The 23,055-nt window shown below is 42.2% G+C and overlaps 2 protein-coding genes across 2 annotated transcripts in view; one reads left to right on the top strand and one right to left on the bottom strand.

The window, feature by feature from the left end:
• The window catches only part of LOC112557789 (serine/threonine-protein kinase mTOR-like), a 34,208-nt gene extending 29,883 nt beyond the window's left edge, over nucleotides 1-4,325 (top strand). Inside the window, 1 exon segment of the mRNA XM_025227828.1 lies at nucleotides 977-4,325. Coding sequence (XP_025083613.1) covers nucleotides 977-992 — 16 coding nt within the window. The 3' untranslated portion in view covers nucleotides 993-4,325.
• A 665-nt stretch (nucleotides 4,326-4,990) lies between these two features.
• On the bottom strand, nucleotides 4,991-22,077 carry LOC112557366 (ADP-ribosylation factor 1-like). Its single transcript, XM_025227173.1, has 5 exons — nucleotides 21,606-22,077; nucleotides 9,075-9,152; nucleotides 8,762-8,835; nucleotides 8,412-8,649; nucleotides 4,991-8,083 (listed from the first exon to the last, which is right to left on the bottom strand). Exons 1-5 carry the CDS (start codon nucleotides 21,661-21,663, stop codon nucleotides 7,773-7,775), a joined length of 759 nt encoding a protein of 252 aa, XP_025082958.1. The 5' UTR covers nucleotides 21,664-22,077; the 3' UTR covers nucleotides 4,991-7,772.
• Nucleotides 22,078-23,055: the final 978 nt, after the last annotated feature.

Below are 23,055 nucleotides of genomic sequence, written 5' to 3'. Positions count from 1 at the left end.
TGTCACATTCTTTCAACAACAATGAAAAGATTGCCTCTTAAGCTCTCTGTGACAAATTATGTTCCTAGATGAAAGTCTTTGAACAGGATGACAAAACACACCCTTCCAACAATATTCAACTCCCATCTTCAGAATACATTTGAAACATAAATGAAACACATAGTGTGAAAACTCCAGGCAGTAGAAAGATAAACAGTATGAGAGAAGTAAAGTCCGAATGAAAATTGTAAACACCATTGTTTAAACAATGTCTTCAGTTGAGGGGGGGGGGGAATTGGTGTTTTACGCCGTGTCAGCAGCTAAGGCTAGCGCATGTCTTAGCGGGACCGCTTTGAACATTGATGTGCAAGCAACATTTAGATACATTCTCGATTAGACAGTAACAAGTACATGGTGTAAGCATGCACGGCATAAACTAATAACATATGAGCTATAAAAGAATATTAAAAAAAAGTACAAAATGAAGAATAAAATCAAATACAGAAAACACAAAGAGGAACCATAGCAACAAGAACAAGAGCTGAGAGTAAAATCATGTTGCGAAAGGAAGGATGTGAAAAAGGACTAGCACTATGGAAACGGTTGTTGTTACAGCAGGTGTGATTTGAAGGCTTGCAACAGCACCTCTCATAGGCACATCATCTCTGTATGATTGCTAGTACAGTCTCATTCCTAATGGTCATTTAGAGCTGAAAATATTCTTTTTTAGTCCTTTGTACATACCTGTAGAAGTACAGTCTTTACTTATTTAGAACAGCATACATTATTTCAAGCTTAGGTTTGACAGGCTGGTCCATGACATATGGTTATGAATGTGTGATACAATACTAGAGACAGGACAACCATGAGATGCATGCTGACATGTTTGCCTATTTCAAGGGGCATGATGTTGGTAGGATGAGATTTAATGGTAGAGTGTCTAACAGTGTAGAGTAGCTACACTTTGTCTTTTCAGGAGTTCTATTCTTTCTTGCAGGTGTCCCTTCTGGTGAAGACAGCTGAAGAAAATTTTGGGAACAAGAGAATGTTCCAGAATATGTTTGTGATCTTTCAGCTCATTATCAGCTGATGTCATAATGAAGCATGGCTGATGCTGTACGTTCTTGTGCTTGTGGCCTTGTGTGGTTCAATTTTGATTTCAGCAAATGATGATGACAATAATGACGACACAGATGTCTGCATACATGTGTTATATTTATTTCTGCTTGTGCCGGAGCGTCAGAGTGTGAGTATGAGCAGTTTGGAAACAAAATTCTGCATCCATTATAGGCCAATCAAGTGTTATGACAAATAATGAGACTATTGACGTGACCCTTGTAACCAAGTTCCACAAACTGGGTATGCTGTGATCATTGTGACTTGAGGCCTAGGTCATTATACAAGTTTGAAACTGTACCTTTCAGTTTTCGATGATTGAATATTCTGTTGTTGTTTCACAGTCTTATTCTATTTATAGATATATTTCATAAATTTTGGGGCTAAGAAGATGTACTTGATGCTTTTTTAAATTTGCGCTTTTATGAAATTTTTAAAGACCTAAGAGTAGACCAGGATCAGTTTACAAGGAATGTGAAAAGTGAAAAAGATGGGCATAAGCTACATGAGCATGGTGCGCTGCAGCCTCATAAAAGAACCCTTGACCTGTGATCTCATGGTCTGCCTAATGATTGTTTTACTGAGAATGGAAACCAGACCATCTATAGCCTCGACACTTAACATTCCATATGATTACTTCCTTCAGCAGATAACCTTACATGCAATCTTAACAGGAAATTGTTTGCAGGTATGATGATAGATATCTTTCTCTGGTCGCAGCTTCCTCCACTTCTTGCATTATGTGTAGCAAACTGTGATGACATTTACTTGCATACATTTAGTAAACATGTATTTACAAAATCATGGCCCTTTTAGATTACATCAGGTTCTTGTGAAATATTAAATGAAGATCCCTTATTGTGTCACAAGATTTATCTTTCTTTAGTTCATATTATTTGGCCACAATTTTGTATGTGTGTGTGAGAGAAAGAGAGCAATTGGAGTTTGATGTTTATCAATGATGTATTTAAATGTACTTAAAATAATGAACTTTTATTAAAACTCTAATCCCATTTTCTGAAGAATGTACATATATTCTTTACTTGTTTCTTAGTCATGGTACAGAATTCCTTACCTTGATCAGTTTATTACAAAAGTGAAATGTTGTTAATGGTAGTATTCAATATTTCATGTCAGTGAATACAGTCATCTTGCATTTACGCTACATTTTTATATTGTTGAATTTCCTTTATTCATTTAAGTGTTGTATGTGTGTGTGTGAGAGAGAAATGAAAATAAAATGTTTTGAAAACCGTACTTTTAAAAAGTGGAAGGATACAATAAGAAGTAAGAAAATCCTTTTTTTTTTTTAATTTTGTTAAATGCTTTGGTAATAAGGAACAGAACTGCTACATTCTTCTGCATACGGTCATAACTATTTGTGTTAATTTACTGAATGTGCTTAAAAGGAAGTATTAATCTTGATGTCTGAAGGGTCAAGCACTTTCATAAAGTACCGTATCCACTGATTGTAGCTTGACTTGATTTTTTCAGGGAAGTAATGTAACAGTTATTTCATTGATGCTTTTTCAATCATTCATTATGTTCTGTTTGTCATTTGTCTGATATTGTGCTCTGTAGAAAACAGGAGTACCAAACACTAGTCTGAATTTGCTCTTTGTCATATGTGAGCATAATCTGTGTAAAGGAGACCTGACAGCATCCATAACTGATCAGTTCCTTACCATTTCTTTGCCTACATGGTTTGAAGTTGTTTGAGAATGAGGTATTGTGACGGTGTATTTGGAAGAAAAGACACATTGAAATGAAGGTAGAAAGTTCTTTGTAGCAGTAAGTGGCCATTCTCTATACAGTGTATAGAAAATAAGCTTTCCTTGTATTTTGTGAGCTGCGGCTATGGTTTTACTTTTATTATTGTATTATGATAAATAATGAGAACTCATATAGCACACTTCCTCACTGGGTAGCAAGCTCATTGTGCGTCACAGAAGAGTACAACATAAAAGACATGAAAATGAGAGAATTGGGATATGACAGTCAGGTGAAGTGAAAGAGGCAGGGCAAATTTGTCTTTTAAGCCTTGTGGGTTTTTTTTCCCACAGTTTAAGATTGCACTTAAGGTTCTAACCTGCGTGCCAAAAAAAACGATGTCATCAGGTGATGATAGTACCAATTTACACGTGCATTCAAGGGGCTGTTTACTTCAAGCTTTACTTCTAACCCTGAAAGAAGCATTGATACATAAATTATAATTTGATCCCCACATCAGACCCAAGCACATACCACACTTGCTTAGCTGTAGGGTAAAATAAACTGCATAGAACTGGCATCTTTCAGACATAATGAAGGGGTGGGGGGTTTTAAAAATTTTTTTTTTTAGTTTCAGACACTTTAAAACTTATTGAAGAATAAGCTGAAATTGTGCACATCACCGGTTTTTTGTTCTTTTCACAGCAGGAATAGGCAAGGAGAGCATGTCCATGTCTAGCAGGACTATTACTATATATAGCCTGTGTCTTTATGATTATCATAACGTGCTAGTCATGTACTTACATATGAGTGTGGTGTATTTGTAAATAATAGACTGGTTACTTCGATGCATACATAATTCATGCATTTGGATTATAATATGTGATGAAATATGATTATTGTTAAAGTGGCATAGATGTGCCGTCTGCTTTCCTCTCATTACCTGTTGTCTGGATGAGTTTGGGGGGAAAATGTGGAAAGGCTTACATTTCCCATTAACATTAATAGTGCATGTCAACTGGCCAAATAGCTCTGCTGTGAAATGTGAAGGGTAACAAGTGTGAATGGCAACTGGAGGAGGGGGGTATATTTCATCTAATTTGTGCATGATACAAGTGTTTCAGAGTGGCAGTTTCATACTTTTCAACTAGACAGTGTGTTATTAGACTGTGTATGTTGGAATGGATAGAGCATGAATAGACAGAAGGAAATATTAATTTTGATGACTAATGACAGCTACAGTGGTAGCTCAGTGTTCTTATTTTGGGAACTTATGTCTGTACAGTAGTCTCTCACAATAAAATGTTAACCTAGAATAAAAGAGTGTTTCATTCTCTGAAGGCTTATGACATACATCTAGTAATGTTGGGTGAAGCTTTCAAAAATGGAATGTATATTTGAAAAGACTTACCATAGGTTTAGGAAAAGCAAATGGGTGGAGTATGGATACAAGCATATGCATGTATAGGAGACTGTGACTGTGTGCATGCATGTCAGATTGAATAAAAGAGGGAATCTTAGGAAATGGTGTTCTAATAACCACAGAGGGATGCCATGATAAAAATGTTCATTTGCTGATAGCAGCAAAAACAAAGCTTATTCAACTTTTTATGCCAAACTGTCTCAAAACTGTTGACAGGATGCTGAATTTAGATCATTTTACTTTGGCATTTTTATGTAAAATGGAGTCTACAAAATGAGACCATAATTTCCTGTATTTGGGTTTCCAACCTCCTGTTCACCCTCCAATACACACGCACATTTGTCTTGTGCTTGTTAGTCCCATAAATTTGGAAATGCTTTAAAATTGTTAGTGTTAACATTGTGTGCTGCTGACAGTAAGAGCATGTCATGATTTGCGTGAACGGTCAAACAAGAAAGTATTATCTGTTCACTCTCATGAGTTTAAATAAAATAACATAGTGCAGCATCTGTTCTGCCTTTCAGTGCTCTTGTAGAAAGTCCAGGTGATGGCACGAACACTAAAGATGACCTATAATATATATTTTTTTTTAAATTTGCATTATTTTCTTGCATGAGGAGACATCAGCTAGGTGACATCTAATAAAGTTTCTGGCTTCTCTAACAGAAGCGATTGGGACACCGGAGAAATGCAACCAACTTTACAAAGGTAACCACACAAATCATTCATGCCTCGTTAACTGTAGAAGACAAATTCTGCACCTTCAGACTTGTACAAACTTTACTTCAGTGTGGTGGTAGTGCACAGCATTCAACTGATTTCAAAAACAAAGGATAAATAGAAACAAGAACTGTTATTGTATTAGGATCTGTCATAGTGAATAGCTTGCAATGGCCATGAAAGAATTGATTTTCAAAAGTCAGTGTCAGCACATACAATCCACTAATTTGCCGCTGCTATATAATGTCACTGCAGGAGGGAAATTAACTGATGGGTTTGAGGTATCTTTCACCTGAGGCACACCTTTCCTTCAAGAAGCCCCATTTTCTAGATTTTGGTCCACTGGGCAGGTATGCGCTTTGGCTAAACAACTCATACATACAGGTGCTAGCTCGTATCAAGCGCTTAAATGAGCTTAAATATTTCTCTATTTTATTTTTTTAAATAAGGTAATACAGTGCAAATGAGCACAACACATGCAGCTCTAAGGGGAAAGCACTCTAATATTTAACAATTGCTAATTAACTATAGCACATAAAACGCACACAAGTCAACTATGTAGTTTTTTTTTCTTTTCTTAAAAAAATGTCGCTTGCGCTGTTCCATAGTTGAGTATCAGCCACCTGCTGCTTTCCAACATGCACCCCAGTTTGTTACTGGGGATATATATTACATCTCATACTAATATGTACACAACATGCAGAAACACAATAAATAAAAATCACAGCAGCCAAAAGTTGTTCATTTTTAACAGATGCAACCTAGCCATTACAAACAACATCTAAGTATAAGTAACCCTGGGATCAAAAGCTTGGTTTCAGAAGCTACAAAGTCTGGGAACAGAGCTCTGTTGCCATACAGCATGATGGCAAGGACAGAACTGAACTCTGCCATGCACAGACATGAAGAGACATGAAGTAGTTGAATTGTACCTGCGGCAAAATCTAACGAGCATGAAATAAATATATTACATGGTTAGGTTCTGTCAACACGGCACAGTTCAAACAGAAAGTCTTTTTTGGTAGTTAAGTATCAATGCATGTTTACAATGCACATTGCTATTTGGAGGTAGCCATTATAAGCTGGCCAGGTCTAGCCAGTCTTATGCAATCTAGCATTATCAGCCAATGAAGCTCATGACCAGGCAACAACGACTAATAAGTTTATATAATTAACTGTTATCTGCTTCAAAACATTTTCACTTGGTTTGAACAAAAATTCAGATGTTATCAGTACTGTTGCTTTGCTGCTGACAACCAACCCATCTTTACATGAAATGTTGGAATCTGTCTCATGCAGTCATATCTATCATAGTTCTAAATAGCATATAACTGATTAAAATAATGACTTTTCTATTTTTGTACAGAGCTGGTATTAGCAATTGTCATCAACCTTAATGCTAGTTTTAAAGAGGGAAGGAGCGAAAGACAAGCACAACCATTTATGTCTAAATGTTACAGAAAATGGCTGCAAGTATTTTCCATTCTGCATTTTCTTCCACCGATGCCCCAATTTTTCTGACTTGATATAGTATGTACACATAAAATTTGCTATTTGATACAAAACTCTAAAAGAGTAGCCATAATGTATTTATTTTGTACAGTGGGCATATAAAAACTTTTTATAGATCATATTTTTTTTAAAATTAAAATTTGTTAATCTAACAAGTGAAGGCAGCTTCTGTATTCCATACATCACACACATACACATACTGAGCTCACCAACAAAAACACCATTTAAAAAAAAAAATGCCTGCCAACTCTATTTGCAGACAAGTCTTTTGATAAGGAGAGAGAAGGCAGAAAAGACATCTGCATGCGGTTGCTTTCACCATAAACTGCAGCACATCGAAAGCTACATGAAATAAGAACAACAATGTTAAGGATAGCTCCCAAGTCTTAATGAGTGTTGAAAGGTGGAAGAACCGACAGCTTTGTAGTGGAGTATGTTGTCCTGATGCCCACGTGAACATGTATGAATATTATGGTGGTTTCTTTTCTCTGTGATTGAGAATAATTAAACAAGCGTAATATATATGCAATTCAGATTTATAGTCTGGTCACCAACTGGAGCTCACACAGGATTTTGGAAAAGTAAATAGATGCACGTTTTACACTAGAAGCAAACAATGAAAAATGGTGGAAGGATCTGTAAACTTAAAAAAGATGAAAATCTGGGATGTAAAATGCCCAATACACAAACGACATATCAGACTCTTTTATGTCAGTAGCCTGATCAACCATCATTTATTCCAGTGATCTGTGTGCTTGGAAAAAGTGTCTGAAGATAACGGCAGATGTTGGGAATCAGTCAAGATAAGAAAACTGGCTTTTAGTTCAGGGCCTCAATGGTGGTTGCTCACTCACAGGGTGGACACATCTGTCATCACAACACCTTTGCAACAATTTTTAAAACTCTTCAAAAGTTCTCTCTCCATCACCAGCAACCAAATACACACACTTTTGCGTAATGTGAGTGAAGCATTAACCCTTCTCTCTTTCCAAACATCCTCTGCTTCAACAGCAGGCCTTTCTTTCCAATGTCTTTTCTTTTTAAAATTTAAAAGACGTAAGTTTAAAAAAAATTAAACTTAGCTTCTATACGGGGAAAGAGGTCTTGGTCTAGAAATGAAGACTGGGTTATTACTATTTTTGGGTGGCAGGCAGACTGAGGCCAAATATGAGAACTGGTGAACTTTTGTCAGCAAACTTTTGTCAAAAACTTTCAGGAATGTTAACCCAAGTAGCAAGTGCTTTTATCATAATGAAAAGCTGACCTTTCTAAGCACCACAGGTTACTACACAAAAGTACCAAGGCTGACAATTCATTGTTTTTCCTGACTGCTTGTGCTGAGTGTGTCAGGAGATTCTTGCCCACCTTGTCTGTTTGATCGGAAGAAAAAACACTTAATTGCACTGTAAGCCCTTGAACAATAATCCCTCCTCGCTTGCAGATCTACAGTTTCAGGTGCAGCAGTCTCTGTCTCGTTTTTACTGGTTTCACCATTCTGTGCATTCTCCTCCTCTGCAGGTGCAGCAATGGCTCGGCGGGCTTGTGTTGAACCCAGTTTTAGACACAACCAGTCAAGAGCCTGATAGAGCCCTTCCCCAGTCACGGCACTCACAGGCATGATGTCTGGAAATAAAATCAAACGTATCATGCAAACAATTAAAAGAAGAATATCTTTTTTTCTGTTTACGAGCAGCAGTCTTTCATTTTATCAATGCCTATATTTACTGCTATGCCATCACTAAAAAGGTTTGTAAGATTGTAAAATCAATGAAAAGTGTTTGACTGTACATATTTATTTTCTAAAAGTGTACATGAAAATTAGATGGGCAATTCTAATGATTTCTCTGATAGTATGGAAAGCAATAAAAAGTAAAAGATAAGAAGAACAAACAGTCATGTCAAAAGTAGAACTGGTTTTCTGTATCATTAAAATGGATGGAGCTGTACATACTCCATGTGTGCTTCAGATATTGAAGGCCCAGTCTCTCAGAGATGTCCTTTACAGACAGTGTGTTGCTGAGATCAATCTTGTTGGCCAGGAAGAGAAATATGGCGCTACTGAGCTCCTCAGCACTGATCGCTGGCTTGATGACATCATAGTTGAGCTCATCAAGACGCTCAGGATCATGACTATCGATCACGAAGACAACAGCATCCGCACCTTTGTAGTAATGTCGGAAAAGAGGTCTCTGAAAACAAAGCCATGTGAAGTTACTGTAGACATACCTTTCAAAATAATGTTTACTTTTAGCAAGAAGCAAACAGGGATCTACAGTCAGTCAGATAGATGCTTTGACTTACTATTTTGTCTCGACTCCCTATGTCCCATGCTGTGAAATGCAGATCCCTGTACTGAATACTCTCCACATTGAAACCTGTGCGCAAATAAAACATTTATGACATATGCAACCAAAAGACATGATTCTTCCCCTACCATTCCCCATAAAGGCAAAGATATCAGTTACTACAATGTTTAACAGCATGCAAATCATACAAAGGTGCATGTAATGGAACACTCATGGCAATTCCGTCTCTGAAAAGGTTATAAACAAACAAAGCTCTACAGATAAAGTATATAGACCTGATCATCAAGAAAATATTAAGAAGACATTACCAATGGTAGGCACAGTGGTAACAACTTCATCCAGCTTCAGTCTGTAAAGAATAGTAGTTTTTCCTGCTGAGTCAAGACCTGTAAATAAATAAAAGCTTCTTTAGGAAATGACTGAACAAGATACAAGACTGTAGTCTTCAGCTTCCAGTGAGAGGTTCAAGTCCTTTAAACATTAAACACTTCACACAATCACCAGTAGCAATTTTTTTTGCACAGTTCTACTATTACCATTGCTTAACAGGTCAAGTTTTTAATTATTCAGCTTGATGAGGTCTGACGCCAGAATCTCAGAAAAAGCACAATCAAAGAAAAAAAAAAGCATCTCATAGATAGACAGGTAAATCTGAGTTTGAACTTTTGCATCCCTGAGGTAACTATTGACATCTCTTAGTTCTAAGATGACCCTCACACTCGTGTATTGTATGCTTAGTCTAATGTGCCCAGCTTGCTGAAAAAAGTTTGATAAATTCCTGTCCATAGGCCTCATCTTGTGGGATTAATTTGGGCTTCTGCCTTTTCTGAAAGTTACAACTATAGCTTCTACCTGATCTACATAATGTTTCACTATAACAGGATATACTCCCTTAACATGACACATTGCAAACACTTGCACATTTTTGTTGCCAGTGTCTTCCTGTAAACAAATTCTTAGAAGAAAAAGAAAATTAAAAATTAGCAACCGCATGTCCTTCAGCAAGCACTAAGACAAGTCCGCTGCACAACTTCCCACATCATCACTTACAATACCACTCCCTAGCATCTTGACATGGTCAAAACTGTGGAGTGAGCTCGTTTCTGGAAACAAAGCCCTGCATTACACAGAATTGCTCTACACAGCTCCTACTGCCTGACAATTTGCCTTCTATTGCTGACAATCAGGCCTGACGAGAGGGGGGACAGGGGGGTCTGGTGTACCCGGGCCCGCGGCTGTCAAGGGGGCCCGGCCTTGGTCAGTGGATTTTTTTTTTTCTTCTTCTCCTTTTCTTTTTCTTTTAAAGAAAGGTCTAAGGACAGAACACCCAAGCATTACACATGCAGAAGTGAGTTGAGTGTAGATATTGAGAATTTGAATTGTAAACATAAATTATATACTGGGAAAATAATTTACGATTACAAGTACAAGGGGCCCGGAGAGGTCGTCTGTCCCAGGGCCCGGGCTGGCTCTCGGCGGCCCTGCTGACAATGCACTGGCTCATCTACTGATTGTGGCTGGAGTTACACCAGAAGCTACATGGCTCTGCCTATTTTTGTCTATGAAAATTGCAGAGGCAGTGGTCAGGTGCACAATGCTCCTGTTGCAGCAGTTGTGCAGGTTTGGATGTGAAGGCTGAACGGCTATCTTGTGTATCTACTCTGACAACTCCTGCACCTGTTGTAGGACATGTTCAGATCCCTCCTTGTTCTTGTTCTATTTACAGCCATAAACTCGATTTCCACTGAGCTATCAGGCAAGCAGCCCTCTGGTCTATACACAATGCCTTTATTCTGCACAAGATACAGCATCTAACAACTATGAGGGCATGTCCTTCACCAGGGCTTGTTCCCACTTATTTACAAACTTCCTCTTCCCCAATTTCTCCTAAAATTTCCTGTTAAACACACAGTTCTGAAACTATGTCTCTCCATTGATAATCCCTCTTCATCGACTGTGTTTTTCTTTTTCTTTGGCATTCCTAGCATCATGCCTGTCAGACTTTAATCTTTTCTTTGGTGATGAAGAAGCCTGTTGTTTCTAGTTCTTCTCTACTATTTAATTCCACCCCTCATCATCATTTTACATTTCTATTATTTAGTTTTAGTTTATTTCTTGTTACTCCTCGAGAAGCATATGCCAGCATTTCTATTATTTACTGGAATGTAAAGTAAACAAAACCCCAAACAAGCAAGCCTCACACCCATACTGTCAAAAGTCAAGATGGACTTCAAGTTTCAACCTAACACATGCTCTGACTATTCATGCATTTACAACTACTTTCTGTGTTTACAAATACTGTATTTCTCGGTTGTTGCTGGCATGAGAAGTGAAAAAAAGACTTCAGAAAAACAAGGAAGTTCTACTCAGGGAAAAGGCAGGATTTCTCAAGCTTTAGCTTAATACATGACCTTGGTTATGTTTATGGTTACAACTACTAAACAAGACTGGGATGAGCGGATTTCCCAGGTCTCATCTCCTGCAACACGCCCTGTCGTCCATGATATGTTGGTGGTGGCTCTGTTAATGAATGTTGCTGGTGATGAGGGATACATTACTTTTGCAATGGAGCATTTTTCTCTGCCACAGCAAATGTTTGTTAAGAAAAAAAAAGTCTACGTGTAAAGATGCTTTCATCGTGGCTGTTACCAAGTTGCTTCCTGTTGTGTGTAAAAACAAAAACTCGGGGCCCAACGTCGGGCGTTACGTGGCAGGGAGGGAGGGGTTGCGGTGAGGGTCATGAGGGGGAAATAGGATTAAAGGGGTAAGCGCGAAAAATAACAGAAGCACAGGATTTTTGCTCTGCCAGCTCAGGACTTGAGGGTGCAGCAGCATCAGGCCGGTCTTACAACTGGATGACGAACTGCGACGTGGTACGAATCTCACCAGAAAAAAAATAGAAACAGCAGATGGAGGAGGAGGATGGGAGGCGCCTGGGCTGCCTTACGAGAGGGGTGGTGTGCCAACGGTTGTAGATTGAGTCGGGTGGTGGTACGGGAGAGAACTTTATTTTCTCTCAAGGTGAGCTATAGTTGCTTTAGTAATGCAGATTCCTTATTTAAAAAGGGAAATGGTCCTCAAGGGATTTGATTTGGTCGTTTGATGTTTCAGTCCCATCAACCAAGGATAGGAGTCAGGACAGAAAGACAAAGAGTGTGCGAAAGCTGGAAACACACACATACACCACAAGGGAAATCCATGGATGAGGAAAACTGTAATGATGATTAAGGAAAGACAAGAATACAGTTGTCTCATGTTCACTGACATGTTACCGAGTTTCTGACGTGAGTTTAACATCGGCGATTAAGAAATTGATGTTTTTGAGGAATGAATACCATCAAAACAGTTTTCTGTCATTAACACAAACTACCGTGGAATGAGTTCTGGTAGAATAAGCTTCAATGTGATCAGCATCCGTGGACATGCAGTAGTCGCCTTCAGTTTTATTTCCTCCCCCTCTTTCCAACAAAAAAAAAACCCAACGCCGCTATTTTCTGTCCAAAACGAAACAAAAAATAATGACAAAAACATCTTTCATCTAGAATCAAGTTTTTAAAAGATGTCGCCAGGTCATCCATAGTACATGTTTGAGAAAGCATGTAGTTCAGTGTAGGTAGCCAGAAGATCGGTAATACATATAAGCATCATCACGTACCACCCCTATGTTACTCACTACTTACACACTCCTTTCCCCTTTCTTCCACCATCCCTTACCCCCGAACTCTTCTCATCAAGGCAAATCCAGACCTAGGGGCACTCAGGAACACTCACTCCTCCAAGAACACCGGATGTTTTCACTAACCATAACGACATCGAGCTCTTCCCCTTTCCTCCCGACCACAGTAAACTGTTCGTTTCCGTATCAGCCTCAGGGATCCCCTACCAACATCGAAGGTAGAATTAAAGACACCGCTTAGCCCCTATTCCTAGCCCGTCCAGAGGCCTTCAAACCCACCTGGATACTCTACCGTCTGCCACCCCTCTACCTACCCTCCCAACCCAAACGCCACCAGTGAGAAGACATACTAACAAATGGCTGGGAAGCTAGAGAAGACCCGCTTTTTGCACATTAACCTCTCCCCCACCCTCTCGTGCGCGCGTGCACAAAGGTAAACTGCAGGGCACGGCAGCAAAACGAGGCACCCAGGGACGACTATTAGCCTGGTAGCCTACCGTGTACCCGCACGTGACGTAGCAACCATCTCTTTATCTGCCAGCTTCTGCAGCAGCAGCAAGTCAAGCGAGTTACCTTCACACCCCACTCCCTACCTTCACACCCCACTCCCTACTCTCAACCCCACTCCCTACTCTCACCCCACTCTACTCCCACCCCACTCCCCACTTCACACCCCACTCCTTACCCTCCTCTCCCCATCCGCTTCCGTCAACTTGGCTTCCAGTAGCTTTGCCCACAGACATCTGTGATCGAAGTGTTTGACCACCAGCAGAACCGAATATTGCTAGTCTTGATGTGTTTAGTCGTGTTATCTTCATTCGACGAACGAAAATCCCACCCAGGTTCTTGAGCTTAGTAATATTATTATGATACAGCGGAACACGATGAGTATGTGGAGGTTACTCATAAATTCCTCTCCGCCTCCCAAAACGAGATAAGTGCGTTTCTCAAGACGTGGCACCATCTCCTAGTTGGCATATCTACTTGTCTATCTTGCTCACCATTCAACTTATCAATGTCTAGGTATCTACGCCTTTTTCTCACCCCCTACCTCGCTCACCACCCGCTTCTCTGACTCAACAGTTGTCGTCATCAAAGTAGTCACTGCAGTCTAGTTCCAGAATGGAAGTCGTCCCCTCCCCCACACTTGCATCAGGGTCAAACAACAGTCACAGCCTCACCCACTCGTGCCTCTGGTGAGAGGTTCAATCATGTGACAAAAGAAATGGCGAAATGGAAACTTGAATTAGTAAAAACCTATTTTATTGTCTGTCTACACACCCTCTTGTCCATTATTATGAATACATGCGTGCGAATGTTTACACCTTCAAACAAATTGAATTAATAAATACTGAATTAATCTTTGACGAACCAGCCACTCGCCAGGCCGGTGAGCACTCGCGTGCACTGGTGACCCCAAACGGTTCTCTCCACGCTCCTGGCATCAGGTCTTTGAAATTTCAAACTTATCAGGGCGTGAAGGCGGAGTGCACACAACATGGTCCAAACATCTGCCAGTCAGATAAGTCCCCCCAGAGGGCCTACACCTCTCTCACGGGACGGAAGGTAAGGATCATCCCTTACTCGCCACGTAAATGGTGTTGCCATGACAACCTCAGGTACAGAACACGTCTTGATGCCATGATGCATCAATCGCACCGCTCCCTAGCAAACGTGGGATCAGTCACTTATCATCACTTACCTCCACGGGGTCGCTTATCTTTTTTTTTTTTTTTTTTTTTTTCGGGCGAACTGGCTGGGTGGAGTATGGAGGGTTGGGGTGTGTATTTGTACCTAAAAGAAGCTCCTCCGTTTTTCCTGTCCCTCTTCATCATGGAGAGCTCACCCTGCCTTCTTTTTTCGACTTACTTCAATGCCAGAGGTTACACCTTTTTAGTCAGGTACTTAAAAGTTTGACTAGAGACTAATAATATATTAGAAAGCTCGACAAAGTTTTTGCTGGTTGTTTTCATTTTTAATTCTGATCCTGCTGCTGGTGTAACCGTCGCCCAAAATGGATGTCACTGCTGCAGGCCTTGTAGAAAAATTGGACCACAGGCTCGTTGCAGGTCTGCACACCTTGTGTGCTGCGCAGCCGCCACAGATGGAGAGATGGAGGAGTGAGAGAGAAGTATAGGAGGGTAGGGTGTTGTGCACGCGCTCCTGCAACGCGTTTACCTGCACGTGCTTGCAATTTGCACCGGAACTCTCCAGCCACAGATCCCTGCTTTTTCCCCTTTTCTGCCAGCTAAGCTGCCGGCATTAAAAAGTTTAAAATAACGAGCAAAATAAACTGTTGGTGTTCAAAGGAAGCAAGGCAGTTTATGCAAACACTCGATTATTTGTCGACAAAGCTCGCTGTAGGCGCAGCGCCGAGGTTTATGATGAGCCGACCTCACATAGACAAGTGAGGGAAGCGGTTTCACAAGAACCTTCTGTTTCGGTAAGGAAGGAGAAGAGGCGATCTTGATGATTGTGAAAAGCATGGATGTACCAGAAGCACAAAGCAGCTCTCAGTATCGAGGCAACAAAGACGTTTTCTCGTTTCAAGTACTGTGCTTTGAGGATAAACAGTCTTCATCCTCTCCCACACAGACGTTACAATTTTCTAAACGGATATTGTTTATCACATTGGAGATATCCCTGGGTTTTTTTTTTCTCCCAGTTCTCCCACCCAACCTAGTTGCTGTACCTGTCCACTACCTCCCCAACTGGCAGTTGGTTTCTGTGGTTTAATCTCTCCTCTCCCCCTCTCTTGAGCCAGAGATCAGGTGAGAACGGGCTTGGCGCAGGTCCACAGATGGTGTTGTGTAAGAGGACAGCGCCTTGAAATCAGTGAAAGAGCAATCGTGAAGGCTGCAATCGATACCCAATACAGTCCCCAGGCCTTTCAGTTCGACTGCAAATCTTGACGACGACCACCACGACCACCACCACAGACAGGCCCACCCACGCATCTAGGCGCCGCAGCAGGTCACGTGACCGGCAGACGCCTCGCCATTGTGAGCCTTGAGAAGCTCAAAGATGCAAAACGCCATGTAACTCTACCTGTCTTCGTAAACAGTCGTGTAAACTTTCAGGTGTCTCAAATTCCTCTTATAATGGTGTCTGTTTCTTTCTTTCTTCGGGTTTCCCTGCCAGCTCTCCTTCCTCTTTGGGATGCGATGTCTTCTCTTTTCTTAAATTTAAATTGAATATCTTTTCTTTTTCTTGACGAGGGCTGGCTATTTAAAGCTGTCACCTATTTCAATGCGGTGCAATGACTTTTTAAAATTTTTAAATCCTCTTCTTACAAGTCTGTCTACCAACACAGAAAGGTGCACCAAAGCATTTGAAACCGAGTACTTAAAAAAAAATTTCCGAATCTCCTTTGTACTCTCACACACAAAGGAATGGGACAAATAAAGCCAGGTATATATAGCTCAATCCGTTTTTCGACAAAATAGTAAGACGTTCAGGCCTGTCATGTTGCTGTGACCAATTTCTTAAAAGGCCACCACCTGGCCTGGCATGGACAGAACGTGCCTCACAGGTTTATACTCCGGCACAGGGTCCTACAGACTGTCTCAGGCCCTGGACATTCCGTGACAAAACTGACAACAGACCCTACCTGTGTTTTCTTCCGCTCACCTTGTTTTAACCCTCGCCATGAAAGGTCCTACATCACTGGTGTAGTTAAGGTGAATCAGTGCTCCACGGCGCCATCACTAAACCATCTGACATCTTTCACATGGGAACACACAGTCTCACACACACTAACAATTATTCAGAAGCCACGCATGCCAAGCAACAAACAGTAATGGCAGTGCCACAAGACTGAGTGCTTACACAGTATGGTATGCGATAGGTGGCTATGTAAGAAAGATAAGTCAGCATGTTCTGAGAATGATAACGCCGAGAGAAAGACAAGCTTAAATAAATAAATGAATAAGGCAGGATGGCGGCGCAATAAAGGAGGCATTAACAGCAGCCAACACGATGACGAGTGATAAAATAAACAAGATAAGGACTGTCAGATATCAAGAGGAATGTCAAACCAACAGCCAAGGCAACCGGCAGAAGGTAAACGGCCCTGCCATGCCGGGGTCTGAGGTACCCGTACCCACTGTCCGTGCTGCCATATCGCCATTGCACCATGTTATGGATGGAAAGTCTTGCTCCAACTTTGTTACATCACCTTCCACATTTCTGGCCCACATCCAGCCCACGAGCGGAGGCTTTCCTCCGTCTCCCACAAAGAAGGGAAGGCATTAGAGTAGTGGGAGGTCAAACAAATTTTCCTTCAAATATGTAAATGATTATACTTATTACAGCCACCCGAGAACACCCCTGATGTGGCCAATTTATGCTCTCGTTGATATTTTCCATGTCCACGTTTGAATAAAAAGTCGGCCAATTGTTCTAGCACCAGTCAGAGGACTAAATCCTCAACAAACTCAAAGGTGAAGCTAGAATATAGGGCTAGACAATTCTCTAAACTGTGCTTGCATTGTTGAAACTGGCACTCTTCCTCAACATGGACATTGTGTATACACAATGCAGGACCTGTACACTCAGACTAAAGCCAGCACCAACAGCGACAACACACGACTCACGTCGTCGGCGCGAGCCTCTTTCTGGGGGAGATGCTATCCTCCTATCGGCTTCTGTGATCGGCATGTCGGGGACGGGAGGGACAGGGCGAGGGAGGGAGGGAGTTCATAGGCTCGAAGGGTAGAGATGTTGCCCGACACCAGCCAGTGAAGGCACCATCACCCATCACCGCCTGGTGCCTCTCACGTGGGGCTGCCGGTCCTCACCTAAGCAGCTTTTCAAGTCCAGATGCAAGATCACTTCTAGCTCTCAGAGTGTAATAGCACGAGGGTGAGTATATACTTCACCTGCAGGAAACGAGCACTACCAAATGTTGCAGTGCTCTCGAGGTCAACTTGCAAGCTGCCAGTAACTCCTCCATCTGTACTCTGTAGAATCGGCACTCTTTTGTCTGCCTCAACGAGCTTTGATGTGTAATTTATTAAAAAACAAACAAACAAACAAAAACAAAAAACAACAAAAAACAAACAAACAAACCCCTGGCCACATCATCTGCATGCTAGTGCAGCATGTCAGTGCCAGACTTCTATACTCTCTGACCAGACTACTGTTCTCAGGGTTGCACAACTTTCGCCTGTGAAACTCATGTGGTGAACACACCGTTTATTTTTGTTCTACGGGAATTAAATGTACACATAACGGTTTTGTACTGAAACTAGCGCAAGACTGTTTTCTGTGTCACGTGGTGTCGATATGTACAAAGCCTGGGCTGGAAGGTCAGATAAAGCGAGCTTTGTTGAGAAGTTTTATCTCGCACTCACCATGGACGGAGTGTACTGCAGCACATAAATGTCATCACAAAAAAGGTTTTACATAAATACCGACCCATACATTATGCATGAGCAAACACCTGACAGCATCAAATGCACCTGACAGTCTCTCTCTCTCTCACACACAATTTACTTGTGAGGCCAAATTGAAACCAGTTACTTGGCCGTCTGACATTCAGTTCCGACTTAAAAACCCTGAATGACAAGTACGTGGGAAGATTGGACAGGCAGGAAACGATCCCCAATCCCCTCGCCCTAGCCATTACTTAGTTACGATGAAACGCAATGGAGGTCACTCCGAGAGGTGACCTGACCTTTCGGTGAATGACGCGTGACACCCATGCAACCCTTCACGTGCGCCCGCGGGTGGTGCGGGGTGTGGGGGACATCCGGACAGGTGGACCGGAAACTGGTTCTGCTGCTGACAACAATAAAATGGGGGCAGGGAAGACTTGGGTTGTTTTACTTGCAGACACGAGAATCATTCAGCAGCTCGCATCAATGCGGCTTCGATAACGGGTAGGGATGATGAACGAGCTGATTGTACTGATGGGTGTGTACAGTGTGTGTGTGAGAGAGAGTGAAAGAGAGGACCCCCATATCTCAGGATGAGGTTTTTGTAAACACCCAACAACAACAACAAACTGTCCATGAGGCAAGATATCGCAAGAAGCGGGTGTAGATGTTACTAAAATCGGTAATTCAGACGATAACATTTCTAGAGAATCCACCGTATTATCGAAAGACCTTGCACACGGTGAGACATGGCAGACGAAGAAGGTAAAATAATAAAACAGACCCGACTACACACGCCCAGCAATTAGAAACGCGCAAGTGATAGCACTCATGTCTTATCACCACCAAACCTGTTTCACTACCACGGCACGACACACCCACTGCCCCCGCTGCACCACTCTCCCGGGGACTGACCCCGTGGTCTGCTTACAATGTGTCTGCAATAAATGTGTCCCTGCCAGACGATTCAACTTCCTGCTCGTCTTCTTGAGGACACCTGTCCTTCCCGTCCACGACAGTCGCATTCAGGGACAGACCCTACCCTCCTTTCCTTCGCCAGACGGACCTGTGATGACTATCGTGTTCAGTTCTTGTTCAGTAGTAGTAGTCGGAGGGAGGAACTGAACAGGTTCAGCAGCTGACATCGTGGTACATGTCACACCTAGCAGCTGGCCCCTCCACCATCAAGTCACGTGCCAGAGCTCGCACCTTTCCCCTAATCACATTTACATCACTGTTCCTTTCGTAACTTCGCCCAGTTACTTCTCGCTCATGAGTTATCGCATTGAACGAATTCCTCTTCTAATAATCAAAAGAAAAAAATGAACACAGGACAGCTACTGCGTTATGAACAGGAAAACCCCAAAAATAAAAGCCTTTCACAAAACTTCATTCGTGTGTCTTCTGTTACAAATGACCTGTGGTCTTAAAATGTCACCCTCGCCTCACTGGGGTGTCATGTCCTCACCAAGGATTTACCAGTTATTTCAATCAGGAATGACAAGAATTATTCCTCATAGGTGACTTAGAAGTCCAGGCCCTCGTCCTCCCCAACGCCTTACACGTCCATCCGTGTCCTCACCCAGGATGTACAAGCCGAGCACTGAGCAGAAGAGCTTCTGGAAACATGCTGCTGCAAGTTCAAACACCTTGACAACGACCCCGGGAGGGCGGGGAAAGGGGCGGGGTTGGCGGGGAGGATCAATGACGGTCGATGCGTCTTTGTGTTTTGGAAGATGAATCACTAACAGAGGCATCCTCCCACCCGTGGCCAACAGTTCGCCGGGTACCCAAGTATTGACGGCTGTCAGCGATGCGAATCGACCGACAGGTGAGTCTGGCAGGACCGGCCAGAAAAAAACACCTGTGAGATGGCAGGCTGACAAAGCAGTATGGGAATGCGGGAGGTCTGAGATGGTTGTCGATATTGTGACTGGGAGACGGTGTTGTCCTGCTGTCAGGTGATGTAACACACCTGTGAATGCTGTGATGTGAGAGGATTGGGACCGACACAAGAACATCGCACTGCATGATGGGTGACGAGAGAATCTGTGAGGCAAACGACATTAGAATATTTCGATGTGAGAGAAGTTAGAGTATCGCTTCAACATCATGATGCTGGAGTCTGGCATGAGAGAGACTAGACTATCTTATTGCAAGTGTTTGTAAATTGACTGACAGAATATTGTGATGTAAGAGTCTGTAAACGACTGACTATAATTATGTGTGAGAAGAGTGGGCGCCTGGTTGGCGACCTTTTATGTCTTGATAGGAGGGAAGGAGAGGTGCTTGGAGGGCGGGGTGAATGACAAGCCATAGTAGTACTTGCTGTACCCTGCCTGCCAAGCAGACACCAACAATCTTACCCTATTACATCTCTCTGGTAAAGTCTCCAGAAAACACTTCTTGCAAGCCTGATGCTTGTCTTACTTCAAGAAAGAGAGCAAGACAGACGACTCAGCAACTCGAGACCTAACCCTCGTCTGACTTCCGAGCTCTCGTGGCTGCTGCTGCAACGTCTGGCTCCTGATGTTTTGGCGGAGCTGGGTGTTGCTGCAGTAAAAGAAACAACTAAAGGGTTGTGGGGTGGCCCTGGTAATGGTGGTCTGGGTTCACATTTCACGCCCACACACTCAAGCTTTTCCTGCGATCACTTCACCCGAAAACAGCGCCTAGCCGCCATCTGTCGTCTGCGCTGTTTGAAACAGTTCAAAGGTTAATCAGAATGCATTTTAAAGCACCCGAGATTTCGGCCATGTTCAGACTTGAACAAAACCACGAGGAAGAAATTCTTTTATGTTGGTCGCCTTTACTCGGCCGTGTTTTGTGGTGGCGAGAGCGTGAAGTATTAAATTGTCGACGGTGTACACGGAATTCTAATATAAGCTCTTGCAGTCGTTCAATCACAAAGAAAGTGAACATTCTCAACCTGTCTTATCGCATCTACGGTCCACTTTTATAGCTAAGAACAAATATTTCGGTAAATCATTCCAGACACATTTAACAGATTACAACAGGTCACTGATCGGTTGGTGATGGCGATGTGGATAGAACTCTGGTCCCCGACACCCATAAATCCCCCACCCCACCCTTAAATGTTTTAGCAGTTCAAAATGTTTCAGTGCTGATGACTTATTCAGCTAAGGGTTTATGGGGCTACCATGAATTTTTCATAAGACAGTAAAAAACTTAAAGTTGTTTTTTTTTTTAAAAAAGGGGGGATGTTGCTTACACCTGGCTGACGTTCAGGTGTAAAAACTCGATCTCCCTAACATCCACTGTAAAACTGTAAAACATCATCGTTGAAACTATATCCAGTGGAAGTGCATTTCACTATTCCCAGTGAAATATGATACTGTTGCTGTTCTTGATAAAACACTTTAAATGATTTCCTCTTAGCCTAATCACAATAATTGACCCCATGCTCTCTACATATCAACCTACGTGTTATTCCTCGTAAAAACCACTTTTTATTTTCCAAGTAGCGGTAAATAATAACAGTTTGAAGGAGGCGTAAAGTTGGGCTGGTCTGGTGGACGGTGATGGCTCTGTATTACTCACAGCATTGCGCTAATCATGTCACAAAAAACATTATCCACTTAAGCAGCCATTGTCTCTGCAATCACACGCCTTGGCACACAAGATGTAGGTGTTCTACTTACTTACAGAAACATGCTCCTGCCTTTTGCTCCACATCACCCACACACACTCTCACCCATCCACACTCTCCTCCGCTGCATCCCCAAAACACATCTCGATCTGTTTTAAAATGCACATAAACTCACCAAGCAGGAGAATGCGGACATCTCTATGACGGAACAACCTCGTCCATAGGTGTCCCATAGTCACAATGTTTGTGCACGCAGACCGTGTGATAACTCCTTGAAGATGCAACCACCAACTGGTCAGCTGTCCTTACTCACACAGGGAAACAAAACGTTTTGTTTTTCACAATGAATGTGGACGGAATGAACACACATTACGCTGGGCTCCGGACCACCGTTTGCATGTCCCGGCATTCACTACTCGTTTTTCTCTCCTTCCTTGCTGACGTCTGGTTTTCTTTCAACCTCTCCTCAGCATCGCACATTTCACCTCATTTCCTCCTCTTTTGCTGCCCCCAGCTGCAGAGGAGCACACAGCAGCTGGATGCGTGTCGTGTTAACCGTCCACACACCGAGTGTAGCTGTACATGCTGTACACAGCTTCGCCGTGTTGTCGGCTTATGTGTTGCACGAGGGCTCGGGGAATGACGTCAGCCTGCCGCCCCAACCAATCGCGGTTTAAAAATACCTCGGCACTGACAGCCGATTGGCTGGGAGAATTTTTTCCTTGCAGGGGTTAAAGGTCAGCGTTATTCCACGGCAGCACGCGAGGCAAAGCGCGACGTCGTTGACAAGAGCTTTCTCGCCTCCCGCAGGGTCAGGGTTCACGTTCCAGCGAAGTGCACTCGGAGGGAGGGTGTCGGGGAGAGTGCTGCGGGTGTGCATGGTGATCGAAATCGATATTTAAATGTGACCGACAAAACAACAATCGTCAGATAGCCGTTTTTTTTTTTGAATGGATATCTCTATGAAGATCTCTACAACTGCTATATTCACATATTTTGCTTCTAATTTTGAAAATTTATTTTCTCGTGCGATTTAAAAATTGTTTAAGCTTTAAGATTATAGCAGCGTTAATTCTGTGTCCATTTGGGTGATGACTGTCATGATTTCAGTTAATATTGGCAGGCTGACAGTAATTAAACTGAGTATCAAAGGGTCAGTTATATATATAGTTCCTTTGCCATTGAGTACTGCGAGGTGTACAAACGACGCCGAATCTGGGTTAATGAGTACATGAGTGGAACCTTGCGAAAGTAATTAAAATACTGATTATATTGCTATAAGATTGCCACACCCAAATCTTGAGTGGTTTGGAGAAAGAATGAGCCGATTGATAAAATCCTAATGCTAATTAACTTCCCATCGCAAGTGATTAACAATTAACTTCTAGCAGATTCCGCTGTATACACAAGGCCTTATACTTACTTCAGCCATAAATATACATTCATGATATTACGTACTATTGTCATCTATCCCCGGGTCATTTAATCCCAGTGGCCATCACTTTTCCTTTCCATCTATAGACTCGATCGATCAGTTTTCTTGAGTACTGTGATCCGGCGATGTCGGTAAGTTTCAGATATAAAATACCAGATGACTGATCGGTAATAATAGCCGCAAAGTGGAC

Source organism: Pomacea canaliculata, linkage group LG2 (genome assembly GCF_003073045.1).
Source record: "Pomacea canaliculata isolate SZHN2017 linkage group LG2, ASM307304v1, whole genome shotgun sequence".
Taxonomy (NCBI): Eukaryota; Metazoa; Mollusca; class Gastropoda; order Architaenioglossa; family Ampullariidae; genus Pomacea; species Pomacea canaliculata.
The sequence above is the reverse complement of the archived record's forward strand: the minus strand, read 5'-3'. Positions and strand labels throughout refer to the sequence as shown.

What these genes read in the sequence shown, in the direction of transcription:
- LOC112557366 (XM_025227173.1), bottom strand. Translation starts at nt 21,663, where the DNA reads ATGGGACACCTATGGACGAGGTTGTTCCGTCATAGAGATGTCCGCATT. An exon ending in TGTCCGCATTCTCCTGCTTG is followed by an intron (nt 9,153 to 21,605) that starts GTGAGTTTATGT and finishes ATTTATTTACAG; the next exon opens with GTCTTGACTCAGCAGGAAAA. An exon ending in TAGGGAGTCGAGACAAAATA is followed by an intron (nt 8,650 to 8,761) that starts GTAAGTCAAAGC and finishes CTTTGTTTTCAG; the next exon opens with AGACCTCTTTTCCGACATTA.